Source organism: Xenopus tropicalis, chromosome 6 (assembly GCF_000004195.4).
Source record: "Xenopus tropicalis strain Nigerian chromosome 6, UCB_Xtro_10.0, whole genome shotgun sequence".
In the NCBI taxonomy this organism is placed as follows: domain Eukaryota; kingdom Metazoa; phylum Chordata; class Amphibia; order Anura; family Pipidae; genus Xenopus; species Xenopus tropicalis.
Genome location: NC_030682.2, coordinates 30,957,660 through 30,973,139, shown reverse-complemented (window position 1 = coordinate 30,973,139; position 15,480 = coordinate 30,957,660). Strand labels below are relative to the sequence as shown.

Here is a 15,480-nt window from a genome sequence, read left to right as displayed (position 1 = left end):
TTTCTAAAAAGAGCAAAGGTTTATACTTAGAAAGTCACTGAAGTGTTGCCTTTTTGAGTGTTGTGTCCATAAACCAAGAAAAGATCTTTGAACCCTAAGCTGAGAGATCACTTATGCTTTGGAGACCCGTCTAGTATCCAAGGCGAGCAACAGAGCATTGTTACATTTATACCCACATCCTTACCGAGCTGGGGCTTGAATGGCGTCTGACTTTGGGAGATTCCTTTCCCACGGATGCGCTCTTAAAGTTAATGCATGCATTGTTTTCTGAATGCACTCTCTTCACCTGGTTTGATGTTTTTTCAAAGGGGTCAAAACTGCTCTGTGTCCTCTGCACCCTGACCTTCTTGTCTTCAGGAATGGTGTCGAGAGGCTTTATGACCGAGTCTATTCCTTGGCAGTTCCGTGTCGACATCTTGGTGACACATATCTGTAAGAGGTTACAAGCAAACACTGAGATGTAAAGGAAGCATCAGAGGACACCTTTTGTTTAAAGAGAAACAAACACACACACACACACACACACACATACGTCTTTTCTAGGAACACGAGAGGAGAGCCATTGTCCTGCACCGTGAAAAGCTAAAAGGTGCTTTGCAACATAAAGGGTTGTTTGCTTAGAACTCCACGATCAGTTTGGTAATCAATCCCTTGGCTACAGAAATACGAGACACTGCATCTGATGGTGTAACCCACACAGACAGGGAAAAAAACAACGGTTACATAAGCCACCTGTATCTAATTGTACTGCAGTGCAGCTTCTCATAACGTCTACCAAGAATACTCGCTACTCAAATATTTTCTCAAAGATATTATTAAACTTTGACTATAAAAAAAATATGGGATTAGGGAGTCCAGCCGTTCAGTAATAAAATGAAGAATTCTCTTGGTTTCAGCAATAGATTAAGAAATGCAGGTAATATTCCCTTGGGTTTCTGGGGAAGAGAAAGCAATATAATAGCAAAACAGTAAAAGAAAACAGTAACCCATGAGCTACAATCAATCTTAATAAATCTAGAATAGATCTAGGATATTAAGGAACCCCACAATTTGGGAACATATCCGGTAGGGATCCCCGACCTTTTTGAGCTACATTTAAATGAAAGCTACATGTGAGCTACATTTATATGTAAAAAGTGTTGGGGAGCAACACAAGCATGAAAAATATACCTGGGGGTGCCAAATAGGGGCTGTGTTTGGTTATTTGGCCCCTATGTGGACTGGCAGCCTACATGTGAATCTGTTTGGCAGTACACCTGGTTCTTGTGGAACTAAGAATTGCCTCTAAGCCAGAAATTCAAAAATAAGCATCTACTTTGAGGCCAATGGGAGCAACATTCAAGGAGTTGGTTACTCCCGAGCCAATGGTTGGGGACCACTGATAAACTGAACGGTATCTAAAGGGTGCTAAACCAAGGACTTCAATCTGTGTCCACAGCCACTAGGGCATGTGCACATGAATCCAGTGGGTACAGCACATGTGGGAAACCAGAGGAGTAGTTTTGAAAGGCCATTAATGCAGTAAGAGATATTTCTGAAAGGTGTTTGGCATTGTTATTGACATTTTTTTTATTTAGTCAGTAAAACAGCTATACACCCCTACACACCAGTCCTTGATGCCTACCCCTAGTTCCAACCTTGGAGCACCCTACCTTCAATCCGCTGTTTAATAAAAAGAAAAATAATAGTAATCTGCAATGATATGCAGAAAATGTTCCTGCACAAGGGCTTCATTGCCTTATTATATCAGTGGCAAGACAGTAAGATATTCAGTGATATTTAGCAAAGCAAGATCCAGATGCTGCCCAGAAGCTTAATGCCCAACAGGTAGCACATTTGCTTGTAAGGTTAAATCCATACATAAATAACATTAGAAATACAGAGGGAGCACGCAGCTAATTCAGGGCTGTCCAACTGGAGGCCCTTGGTGGAAGGATGTGGCTCTTCAAGATATTATTATGGCCCTCAGACTCAGAGTTCCACTATTCCATCATTGTTATTACAATCTGGCCACCAAATATCACGAAATACAAAGAAGAGAGCAGCAATTGCAGAGTTCCTGCTTCAAAAGCTTTATTGCCGACTACAGACATATAGTAAATAACTATCCCACTATATGGAAATGTAGAACTGAATCAAATTGATCTAGATTATAATATTTTGCTCCATTTTCAGCCTAGTGAGTCCTGTTATGGTGGGCATCAATGTCAAAGTGTATTTTAAACGATTACATAAACTAGCCATTTCCTCTTATTTCCCATCCCGACACATTCTTGGAATCGTCACCCCTTCCCAAGTACATATATTGGCATGAACCTTACCACCTAAGAACAACTGGGGGGGTGGGGGGGGGGAGTGTGAATATTGTACTGTCTACCCTGCACAACATCCACATGGGATCTGTTATCTGGAAACCGATTGACCAGAAAGCTATGGAAAGATCATCTGCCATGACTCCATTATAATAAAATCCAATTTCTTTTTACGATGTAATAAAAAAAAAACAGTAGCTTGTACAGTACAATAGCTTGTAAGATATAATTAATCCTTATTGGAGGCAAAACAGTTTATTTCATGTTTATATGATTTTTTTTTAACTGACTTAAGGTATGGGGTTCAAAATTACAGAAATAACGATTATCTGGAATACCTGTACAAAGAACATGTTATATTTTGCTGTATATCAGAACAGGGGGTTGTATTATGGAGCATGAGAAATACCTGCCTGCCTTGCAGGGCCTAGCAACATACTGCATATACTGACACATTTAAATACATGAAATCATCTTCTCTAGCCATCTTAATCACATAACTAGGACACAGCCAGTGCCTTCTATTATGGAGAAATATTGTCTGAGTATGAACCACAGGGAATTGCAGTTGTAAACGGAAGATGTAGTCATACGGCTGCTCCCTAGAGCCCTGTGGAATAAGCACGTCAGCGGGGGCCTTGGGAAAGCACTGAGCTGTGACACTCTCTCTCTCTCACTCTCTGCACTCTACTGGGGTTTTCTAGGCCATAAACCTATACTAGGCTGTCTCGCTTTCCAAGTGTCATTTCTAAAACATAAACACTGCTGTCTTAATCACTGCCTTACCTTGTGGTGGTTAATTATCTTTAAAGAGATGGGGGGGGGTTACAAATAAATGAAGAGGTTAAGTACATGCGATTGATCTCGTTATTAACGCTTCCATTTCCAAAAGATGGAGATAACGTCATTGTATAATTTTTTTTATTACTTTCTCAATAAATCAAGAAACGCGCCTTTTTTCATTAACTTGGATTTTTTTCCCCATTACTGTAAATAAAAACTGTAAATACAGCTGTTACCTAAAATGATACCATTAGCATCCACAATTTGTCTGTTTTCTTGATAAGATCTCTAGCGATGATTAGTCTATCAGTGTTTACATACAAACAAGGGAAGGACTTTCCAACCTTGGGAGGTAACAGACAAAACAACATTACTAAGCAGGAAACAAAGAACGACTTTCAGTACAAATGCTTAAGATTTTAGGGACAGCAGAATATTCAAGGCAGGATTTCCATTTACTCTATTTATATTATGTTATATAACTTCTATGCATTATTTAGATGCATGGTTTTGAATCTAATGAAGAAGATGGACCCCAGAAATTATAATACAGAACGATTTAGATTATGCATGTTTCCTATGGTAGATCCTAGCACTGCAAGAAATCTGTGAGAAATCCCATTAGAATACTCTTTGTATTGTACTGGGTCAGGTACCTGTGCAGATTAAAGGAGAAAGAAAGGTAAAAACTAAGTAAGCTTTATCAGAGAGATTAACTCTTTATTAGCCTTTCCTTCTCCTTTAGGGCTCTGGCACACGAGAAAGGGTCCCGAAACGTTGCTCTTTGCTTCTTTAGATGTACTTGGGCAAATAAAACACAATTTTTTCACGGCTTGCATCTTCAGTGTGCTACTGGATTTTTTTGCTGTTGGATATTGTTAATATATACACACATTGCCAAGAAAGAATCCCAATTGATAAGTACCCAAAGTGCCAACAATGCACTGCAGTGCAGTGGGAACAATGGAGGGGGCAATTACAATTCCCCACTCAGTGTGCAAACTGCAGAAAAAAAGCTGCAAGTGAGCATTATTTTGCACTTTGTCCACTCTGTTGGGCATTGTGCAAATAGCCGCAGACCTGCATTAGACTGCACATTATTCTAAAGGGGCAGGCAGGGGAGGCATGTAGATGTCCTCCTCTCCCACCCCCTTCTCACACGTTATTTGCACAAGGAAATGGAAGGAGCTGCAGCCCACATTGGGGCCCTGTACTTATCACCTGCCCATAGTCAATATGGCACTCTGTGCAGAGAGCAACAACCCAGTGGGCGCAAGCACTGTTAAATCACCCTGTGCCCCTTAAGCTCTTGCACTTGCACCCCCCTGAGTTGCAAATTAACACTTATATCTTTATTACTGTTATCATGTATTTATAAAGTGCCAAAGATATTCCAAAGGTGTTTACAGATATTACACATTCACATCAATGCCTGCGCTAGTGGAGCTTATAATCTATCAGTCAGTTTTATCAGAAGCCAATTAACCTGCCTGTAAGGTTTGGGAGTGTGGCAGGAAACCAGAGTACCCACAGGGAGAACAGATAGTGCTCTGGCTGAAATCTAACCTAGGACCCCAGTGCTACACCCACCTGACAGCTATTTGCTATTTCATTGGAAGAAATGCTCAGAGAAATGTTTTGGCATTGGTGAGATATAATTACATAAAACCTTATGTAACCAAGTAAGTGATGCTAATTAATTTAAAACTTGCAGGGAGGGGGAAAAAAATCACAGATTATCTTTGTAATCACGATCCAAAAATTGTATGAGAAACAGATGGCATTAATAAATGTTTCAGCACCACTCGTTCCTTTTAGCAGAGTTAGAATAATTCCTAATTATTATATTAATTGCTTTCCTATTTCATGTAAATGATTTGGTCATGGAGGATGTAACAAATGGGGAGAAGAGATGAGGGTACTTTAATTAGATCAAGACATAAAACAGGCATGGGGTAATACATTGAAAGCCACAAAGTTTGCACCAGGTTGAGTAACCCATTACCCCCACCCCCACACCACACTTACTCCTTGTGGTCACGAAGGGGGAAGATGTGAGCGAGCCTGGGTCAGCGGGGTTGCCATTTTTCCCAGTGCCCCACCGGCCCTGATCGACTCTGAACCCATTGTCACCAATCAGTTCTTTCAAACAGAAGACCAACATATTTTACCTGCTTAGTGATTGTTATGGGTTACTAGACCTGGTAAAAACTTTAATCCATTACTGACTTTGCCTCCATGTACTGGGAAATGAACAAAGCACCCTCCCAAATGAGGAGGATGAAGTGGGTGGATAGAGAGGGCGTTGGATCGGATCATTGGATGACATGGATGGGAGCCCAGACCAAGTTATTAAATTGGGGCCCTCTAGTTAAACTACTGCAAGTATCCAATTAGAATATCAATATTCCTACAGAACTCTCTGTTCCAGGGTTACCATTTTATGCCAATTTCACTCTGCCCCTCCAGCTCTGAGGGAACACAACATGGCACAATAAAAATTCAATCATTTTTATTTTCAAAATAGCTAATACATGTGCCTGTAAAAGTATCTCATTTATAGGAATCTAGTTAAAGCAAAGGCTTAAAGGCATAGAATCCTCAGTTACTACCCTATTGCAATGCCATGATATTATTATTCATCTTGTAACAACACTTGTATTTCTGTTCAAAATAACTTGTTCCTTACAATATATTAAAATAAAATAAATGCAAAGGCATGTCTCAGCCATATAAGTGCTGCAAAGCTGCTAAGCCAGAGCGCAGAGGTATCTATACATAGAGGTGTCTATACATAGAGGTGTCTATACATAGAGGTGTCTATACATAGAGTTGTCTATACATAGAGGTGTCTATACATAGAGGTGTCTATACATAGAGGTGTCTATACATGGATCAACAGCACACAGAAGGGCTCATTTACATCTGCATATGCAGTGGGCAACTTGCACTTTTACTGCAGTCAGTTGTATTGCCTTCCTTTCTGAATTAAACCCTAGAACTACCATCACCTCCTGACAAGGCGGTAGCCCCAGGGTGCCCTCAATGCCCTGCCCTAATAGACAGTGTCGGACCGGACCACCAGGATACCAGGAAAACTCTCGGTGGGCCCAGGTGTCAGTGGGCCTGTTGCTTCTAACTACTGTATGTAGCCTATTTCATGGCCATTCCCTATTTCTGTATAGGAACAAGGAAGCTTGTTAGATGGAAGAACAGAGTATAGTATGTGGATAAAAGAGACTAGAATAACAAAGAGTTTGAGGAAGGAGAGGAGGAATTAATGTTTTGAGAGTGTGCCCATCGTCCAGGGTTTTCTGACGGGTCCCTGCCATCTCAGTCCGACACTGCTAATAGACGTAGCACTCTTCAGATAAAAAATCAGGTACAGACATCTTTTGCACACCGGAACTGATTCCAGGCACACTGTGAGAATATTTGCTGCGATTGTGTCTGCAACATAGCACAATTGCAGTTGTTTCCATTTTGACTACTCAGATACAGTTGCGCCAAACATAGCGTAGTTGAGCTCAATGCAGTGCAATTGTGTCTGATTCAACACCTGCATTATGCCCATAATGACATATGAATTCTGGGAAAAGGGGTGCATTATGGGAAAAACCATGGCAAAATTGCACTTTGTTAACTGTGCGTGGGTAAATGAATGCACTCTAATATCTGACCTAGTGGCCACATGGATAGATACTGTACAAGGGGCCATTGTTCTGGTTTTTTAGGCCAACCTCTTAAACAACTGAAACAGTAGGAAGTTCCACTTTACTTGTGGCTGGTAAGCCTGAATCCTGAATACAGAGATATACATTTTTTTTGGCCATGTCCCAATTATGCCACATGCTATTGCAACCAAATTGTGCCTCAGCCACATCCCTTTCTCTGCCCTGTGCCCTGTCCCCTTGGGGGTATAAATATGGGAGACTTGACAATTGAGACTTGACAACTGACAAGTCTTAGAATATTAAAAAATATTTTGTTTTGAGTTTTATTTATCTACTACCAGCAAACACCTTCACAGGTACTTTCCTAGAATGGGTTAACAAAGTGCATCTATATAATGAGAGTAAGGTTACTGATACTGTACACCAGGAGTGAAGCCAACCAAATCATTATGGCAGTACCGTTTATTTATACACTGAATCAACAAAAACTGCATTTGATGTACTGTAATCTATATATTGACATGGGATGTCTGAACAATGAGGCCACCGCTGTATAAAATAAAATCCCCTGTATACACTGACAGATCCACTCCAGTGTAAATCATGATAACTGCACCTTGTAGAGAGGCTTCACTCCTTACACCTAGAAAATAATGTATAAGTAATTGCAGAAAAATAAAATGGCGTACTCCTTATATTCTAAGTGCAGACAGGTATTGAAAAATGTTTTTGGGTAATGTACAGAAGTAACAGGTGCAAAGCTTACTCCAGGTTTTGTAACTCATAGCAGGTAGCCTTTACTAGTCTTCTGTTTGGAAGCAAACAGCTCATTGGTTGCTATGTGTATCCCGACTTGGAGCAAGCTTTGATCGTGTCATTATATAGTGATCCAGGGATCCTGGAAGTTACTTACTGTACCCTATGCACAGAGGATCAGTACTGCTGAACGGAGCGAAGATATAAATATATATATAAATATATATATGTAAAAAATGCTGATGCACACCAGGAAAATTTTATCAAAAAAAAGATACTTAGTTTATTTAGATCGACGTTTCGGTCCTCACCCGGGACCTTTATCAAGATATGATATCTTGATAAAGTTCCCGGGTGAGGACCGAAACGTCGATCTAAATAAACTAAGTATCTTTTTTTTGATAAAATTTTCCTGGTGTGCATCAGCATTTTTTACATATTTACATTGTTTATCTGATTTGCACCCAGGTTGTTATCCCTATAAGTGTGTGCCTTTTTCTATATATATAAATATATATATATAGCATCTAGATAAATGCTTTTTATTCATTAACAATGACTGTCACATATGCATACTATATTCACATTACATATAGACATACACATATACATACATATACATACATACATACATATATATTTTTTTTGCATTAAAGCAGACTTATTGAGGCCGCCCCTGAATACAAAGCCTTGCCTTATGACATTGCTTAGCCAAAAGTAGAAAACATCTTCACGCTGCAGAGAGAATGTTATCAAGTAATGGCTGCATGAGGACTGCCAAGGTATAGCTGCACTTAATATAATTCATTACACTCAGCAGATTTATTTGTTTTTGCCCCAGAGCCCAGCCTCGCATCTGCACATAGTTCTTTCCAAAGGATGACGCCCCAGCATAAGAAAAAAACTTGGGCCCAACACCATTCTCATGCTGTAATATAATCTGGATGGCATCCAACAGAAGCAGCACTAGAGCAAACAAGAAACCCAATGCAGCTTCACGTGTAAAAGAAATGTCATTTTATTATTTCCCTGGAAATCCATCACTACCCCCCTGTTCTTTGTCTAAATAACATGTTTTTCAGTAGTGGGGTATCTTACCTTTCTAAAGTGCAAGCGTCTCCTACTGATTTCTTTGCCTGTTGCCCATTGCCCCTGCCTTGTGATTCTGTTGCACACAACCCCACCCTAAAGCTTTTAATGACATTTGTATATGACAGTCTTTTAATAGTCAATGTCAATATTTTTAATGTCCTCCCTGGTGTTGGTTTATTATGTTTTTATTGGTTTGCATTACCCATTACCAAGGCTGCTTTAATATATGTACATAAGAGGCAATTACTCAAGGCCCACCATGACAAAGTCCCACCATTAGACTTTTCATGTTCTATAACGTTTGACTGAAGCATGCCCCATAAATCTGCTCCCATCACTGTCCAGGGTGAACCTCATGTCTTCCTCAGTAAGCCCCAACTATATCTTTATTTCCTGCATTATAATAAAGTTCTTGAGGGTAGGCCTATTAAATATGACTTTGCACAGCTGTTTGGGCCCACCAATGAGATCTTTGCCCTAGGCCCACTGGCACTTTAAAGTCACCCTGCCCATTACATTCCAGTCTTTTTCTCAGAACTGCCCTTGTAAATAAGGTATCTAGAAGACATGTTTATCTCTCAAAGGCAGCCATAGCACATATTTAATGCAAAAGACATTGTAAGGCACATTTCAAGTGCATTGCCCTTAATAACTAATGTTTTATAATAAAAAAAAAATGACTTAAAAAAGTATATGCATGACTACAGAACAAACTTTAGCCTGCTCTCAACTATGGCTCCAAGCTTTTTTAACAGCTGGAAATAAGTCTATACTGAAAAATGATAAAATCCTTTTAATTGTGATGGAAGAAAATGCTGTTCCTAAGTACTTTGACACAAAGAGCTAATGAAAAGGCTTGCTTTGTAACTCATCTACTGGGCTCAGCTAACACCAAGAATTCATTATTGATAATGAGTAGACATTAACCTTGTCAATAAATCTATTTATGTATGTGATCTTTGTGGTACGACAGCTTCCTGCATTTCACTGTCTAGGGCCTAAACAAGATGTGGTGGCATTTCCATTATACAATAATTATCATGTACCCATTAAGCTCAATGGAGATCTTGATACAGGGATTTTTTTCAAAGAAATTTCTTTTGAAAAACAACAAATACATGGGATATGTTATCAAAATCAAAACCTGGATCTTTCCCTAATTTGGATCACCATACCTTAAGTCTACTAAAAAATAATTTAAACATTATTAGAGCCCAATAGAATTGGCTTGCCTCCAATTAGGATTAGGGATGCACTATTTTGGGATTTGGGCGAATATCGAACCGAATGCAAATCCTTATATGAGCATACGGAAGGGTTAAAAAGCGACGCGAACGTAAAAAGCCATGTGATTCTAAGCATTCGGATTCAGTTAGGCCAGAAGCGTGGGTCTGCCAAATCCAAATCCTGGATTTGGTGCATCCCTAATTAGGATTTAGCAAAAAAGGGGAAAACGGGCTCCATACCTGCCGTTATTGTATATACAAAATAAAAAGTATATACTATATTTAAAATCAGTTAGGGTATTAGGCCAGAACTTAAATAGAGCTAGAGAAGCCAGCAGCTTTAACTACTACATAGAAACAGAGATGGCTGAAGACCAACTCAACACCCTGTAGGTTCCATATCCAATAGTGCCATTCCCTGCCTTAATACACTTGCTCCTCTCCTTTACCGGGTACAAATTCAATATGTTTTAACAACCAAACATAAATGTATTCCCAACAAAGGAAGTGCTATGGCTTAAAAATTGCAGGGCAGGTCCGACAGGAGCAAAAAATATGAGCCACCAACCCAATCATGGTAATCATGGCTTACCCAATCACTTTTGACTAAAGTACAGGGACCATTAAAAAATGGTGTGGACTGACTGGAAGCAGTCCATCAGTTTACCGGGGTTCCCATGCTTCCAACACAAGTCTTAAACTGCAACTGATGATGGAGAACAATAAGCAGGCGGTTTCATTGCTCTATATATGATTCAGTTACTGATATTCCTGTTAGGCATAAATGATTTGGATCACTGGAATGGTACACTGACAGTCTGTCTTGGACTCAAGTGAATATGCCAGCTTCTGTCAACATCTGTCTGACAGCAACAGGCTCTCTGGTGAATATCTTAGTTTTTTTCATACAGGATTAGTTTTATGTTACACTATTTACTCTGAGCTGTTGATAAATACACTACTCCAGTTCAGTTCTGCTGAAGAGACTGCCATGCTTTTCCCTAGCCTGTACGGGAGAAGGCAAGATAGACCACAGATGAGGCTTCATCTGCTCTTCCAGTCTTATATTAGTGGATCAAGACTTTTCAACTATGGAGATAACATAACAGCTGCACTAGTAGCACAACATACCAATAAACTGCATTTGTACCACAGTGGAGGAGATAATTGCATTTTCCATTTTAACATATCATGTCTGACTGAGCAGGGTGAAACAGCCAACAAAACTGCCATATATGTGGCTAGATGAGCAGTTCTCAAGAGATAAGTTTACAAATGAAATACAAAACGGATCTTGTAATTACAAATGATTAGATCACATGGAAAAATAACAAATTAATACTCTAATGCACCAGTACCAATAATATCAACATCAGTTGAGCCTGCTTAACTAACAGAAGTCAAAGGGCCAAACAATAATAGCCTCATTCATAGACACCCGGTTATCACATGCTGTATGTACATTATGCACATTATGATGCTGAAAACATAAATATAACAGTAAATATGGTATTAATAGATTGCCTTTATTATTATTATTAGCTCAGGGCAATAACCAATTAGCACGCTTAAAGGAGAATGCAAGTCAAATTTTAAAGAGCATACTGCCCAATAGTCCTCCTATTGTTTAGTAAATACGCCACACTTTTGGCTCACCTAATCAAATATTTACTCAGTCACACTTACTTCACATTTTCTAGAACAGGCAGCCATGTCTAAAAAGGTATTCTCCCTTCCTTTCCCTCCTTGCTTCATACTGCACATGTGTTTCATTCCCTCCTCCCCCTCCCCTCTGCCAGATCCGCTTCTGATTGGCTGGTGGGCATGTGTAGCTCAGAACAGGAGACAGGATCAAGTTACACACATGCTCAGAGAATAGGAAGGCTGCCGCTGGCGCCTACAGGAAGGGGAGAGAGATTTCAGTGATGTCACTGTAGGCTTCACACTGCTGTAGGCTGCCAGCACCATATATCAGAGAAGCAAGCAGGGATCTGGGAATTTAGATATGCAGTAGACTTACTTTTAATTTATATTAACCTTTCATTGTCCTTTAATGTCAAGCATACTACTTAAAGGGATTGACCCATATTTTTTCAACTAAAGGCTAACTTGAAACCCAGTAATCTTCATCTACAGAAGCTACATTTAACCTCCAAACATACATACCACCTAGTCAGAACACATGTATCATCATCTGCAAAATGGGCTCCTGCATGATTGTTGCCTGTTTCAGTCTGCTGAGTATACTGGCCAATATGGCTACTAGTATGTGTAGCCAAAAAAAGCCATTCATCTGCTTATTCAGTTATCAAGTCAAACAGTTAAATCTATTTGTTTAAAAAGTTTAGTACAATAATTACTGTATAACAGATACCTCTCAACAGAATCAACATCTCTTCATGCAAGTCATTTAGCCATATCCGCTCTTCTATATATGTAGCATTTGTTGGCTGCATAAATATAACGTTTGACCATCTATACATAACATATATTTAAATACAGTATATATTCAATACATTGCTGCAAAGTTCCCCCTGATATTTAATTATGTCTCAGTGTGCCTTTAAACACAACCTTCACGTCACTGCTTTAGCACATTGATTCTGAGTTTGACTGCCATGAAATCAGATACCAGTGTGGTTGGCTTCACCATTATTGTATAGAAAAGTGTAACAAAGGGTTTGAGTTTGCCTTGTTGTGTGTCCGTAATGACTACAACAAAAAGTTCAACTTGAAGGCCTAAGCTAAGGGCTGAGGGATGGAGGAATGATCCATTTCACTAGAAGCAGCTAATAATATTAATGCACAAATCTACATGCATGTGATGGAGTGGTTTAAATCATTTTATTAATCAACCCCTGTCTTTGTGAAGTCATTTGCTGGCACTGAGCCATTTAATAGCATGTCCCTTTGAGCTTGAATGGTGTGAGCTAGGTGACATCACATGTCTATTCAAGTTGGGCCACAAGGCACCCCAGGGTGGGATATGATACACAGCTCTGGCAGCAAGGCATGGGATGCATAGAGAAGTAAATAGCTCACACAGAAATAAAAACAATACTTGCAAATGATGCCTTTATAATGATTTTCACAGCTGGCTCTGGGGTAGCGCAGAAAGGCATTTGCCCTGGAATCCTAGCCTCAGAGGGGTACCAAAAGTACAAAATGGCATTTTTTTTGTTTTACAATGATATAAGGAATGCCCAAACTGCAGCCCTCCAGCTGCTAAAGGTTGTGTGGGGATTCTGTGTGTCTGGGGCGCTGCAGTTCTGATGAGCCTGATTTATGTAATCTGTCCACCCTCTCCGATGGAGTCCCCAATCATCCTGCATTGTTCAGGTCCCCTCCAGCCATGATTTAAGTCTTCCAAGGAAAGGATTTGCTATAAAAACTGACTCTATGAAATCCTAATAATCATTTATTTATACAGTATAAAGCGCCACCAAAATTCACAGCACTTTACCAAAATATTATATCAGACAATAATTTAACAAACAAGGGTTACAGAGTAAAATGGTAGGATTAGAGGTCTCTAAAATGATTTTTAATTCTATATTTTTCCTGTTTACGGTCACTGTTTCTGGTGACAGCCAGAGAATCCAATGACAAATTGTGAATAAGTGTGAATGAGATCGCTGGCTTTCACATTCGTCAGAAGAATGCATGCCAATTATCATGGTTTTTGAGAGTCAGCGGCCTCTCTGGCCTATAATCATTGCTTTCAGCAAGTGAAACCCAAGTACTCAAGTGCATTTAAGAATAACAATTTGCCAGGATGATTACTAATTCATAACAGAGCAGTGCGAGGACTGAAAAATGTTGAAAAACTGAGAAATCAATTTGTCCCAGTGTCTTACATTGTGAGAAATAAACAATAACTAATAGCTGCCATTTGTCTTTACAACTGCAATTAAAGAAAATTAGCCAAATAAAGATCCAAAAGAAACAGTGTTTAATGTATGTTCAAAGATATAGGAAGCATTGTTCTTCTATTTGGAGAGAAGTTTCATTAGAGGAGGCCCTAGCTAGCAGGTTAAGTGAGATATAAGTGGGTACAAGTTGGTTCACATCCAATCATGTATAATTTGGGGAGGCTAGAGGCTTCTGTAGGCCCTGGCAGAGCAGGTGGTACTTATATGTAGTACAAAAGGGAAACACAATCCCAGTTAGGTCTCTTTGGTTGCAATGGTACTAGACTAGAAAGCCTAAATAAGGAGAAAGTGAAAGCCAGAGAAGTAGAATAGCTACCTAAGCAGTCTTTGAGCGTTACTTTGTGGACCATGCTGCACTTAGGTTAAAGGCATAGCAAATTCCATGCAACTTTTGCACCTTGCACTTCCTTGGTAAATATCTAGTATAAATAAATTTAAAGCAACTGGACTTGTTTAGTAATCATTGAAGACGTGTCACTACTCATCCGAGCAGCTTCTTCAGTTCAACTGACTGGTATGGGAAGTCCTCAGCATATATACTCTTCCACTAATCCAATCACAATGGCACTTTGTAACTCACAGAGGTGTGAATGCTGTGGAGTTACTTTGAAAGGATTACCAAAGTATCATGCAACTCTTCAAACAGGTGTTTTTGGAGTTGCATGAATGGATGTGTGAAGAGTTCTGAAACTGCCGGGGTACAGATGTTAGAACAGCATTGTATGTAGCAGACAGATGGTGTCGAAGTCCCCCGCCTTCAGCATTCACACCTCTGTGAGTTTCAGATGTCACCTTTCTGAAGAGTTACAAAGTGCCATTGTGATTGGATTAGTGGAAGAGTATATATGCTGAGGACTTCCCATACCAGTCAGTTGAACTGAAGAAGCTGCTCGGATGAGTAGTGAAACGTCTTCAATGATTACTAAACAAGTCCAGTTGCTTTAAATTTATTTATACTAGATATACCATGACCTGGATGAATGAAAATCTTCATAGACATATTCCTTGGTAAATGTGACTTCACTGTCTTGTAAGTCATGAGTCTGGGCAAACTGAGTGGGCCCCTTGGATATACAATTTACAAGCAGTGCCTAAATTCATTTGTTTTATGACCCCTTTAAATATGTGCCAACTTATGATGATATTGATCAATTCATTTTCTGTTTCTACTGTACATTTAGATACATACTTAAATTGCAGGACAGGAGTTTTACCACCACATGGAACAACATTGGCATACCCTTTATTTTAAAAAATATGGGCAATTTGTCTGTAAACAGAGATAACAATATGTTGATATAATGGGCAGTAAAGCATAAACTCCCAAAAGGAAATGTTTATAAGACAGGCACAAAGGAACAAAAATGAATGATGATTGATAAATCTGTGGTTCTGTGAACAAATCTTGAAACCATGCAATCTCGAGGGGGCTGATGGCTTGTTTGGGAACTACGGTACTGACTTACTGTATTCACTGAATAGTTATTCCTGTAAAAGCCTTTTGACTTGTCTCCAAGATTGATTGCCGTGCTTGTCATTGCAAACCCAGAATTTTAGCCGATGCTGTTTATGCCAAGGCTTTATCAAAAATGGGCCGGTGCTTGAGCATGATGTGCAGAATGATTGATTTCCTTCCGAAGTTACTGCTGAGAGCAAAAGCACGTTCACTCATGACCTTCTCACATGCCCCAATATGATCAGCCCA

General features: G+C 39.5%; 1 protein-coding gene across 4 annotated transcripts in view; it reads right to left on the bottom strand.

The window, feature by feature from the left end:
• The window catches only part of cdk14 (cyclin-dependent kinase 14), a 279,683-nt gene that overhangs the window by 210,441 nt on the left and 53,762 nt on the right, over positions 1–15,480 (bottom strand). For 2 of the 4 annotated variants that reach the window (XM_012964199.3, XM_012964202.3), the window contains one exon: positions 287–430. In XM_012964199.3, the coding sequence (XP_012819653.1) occupies positions 287–430 (144 nt within the window). 4 annotated transcript variants of the gene reach the window in all.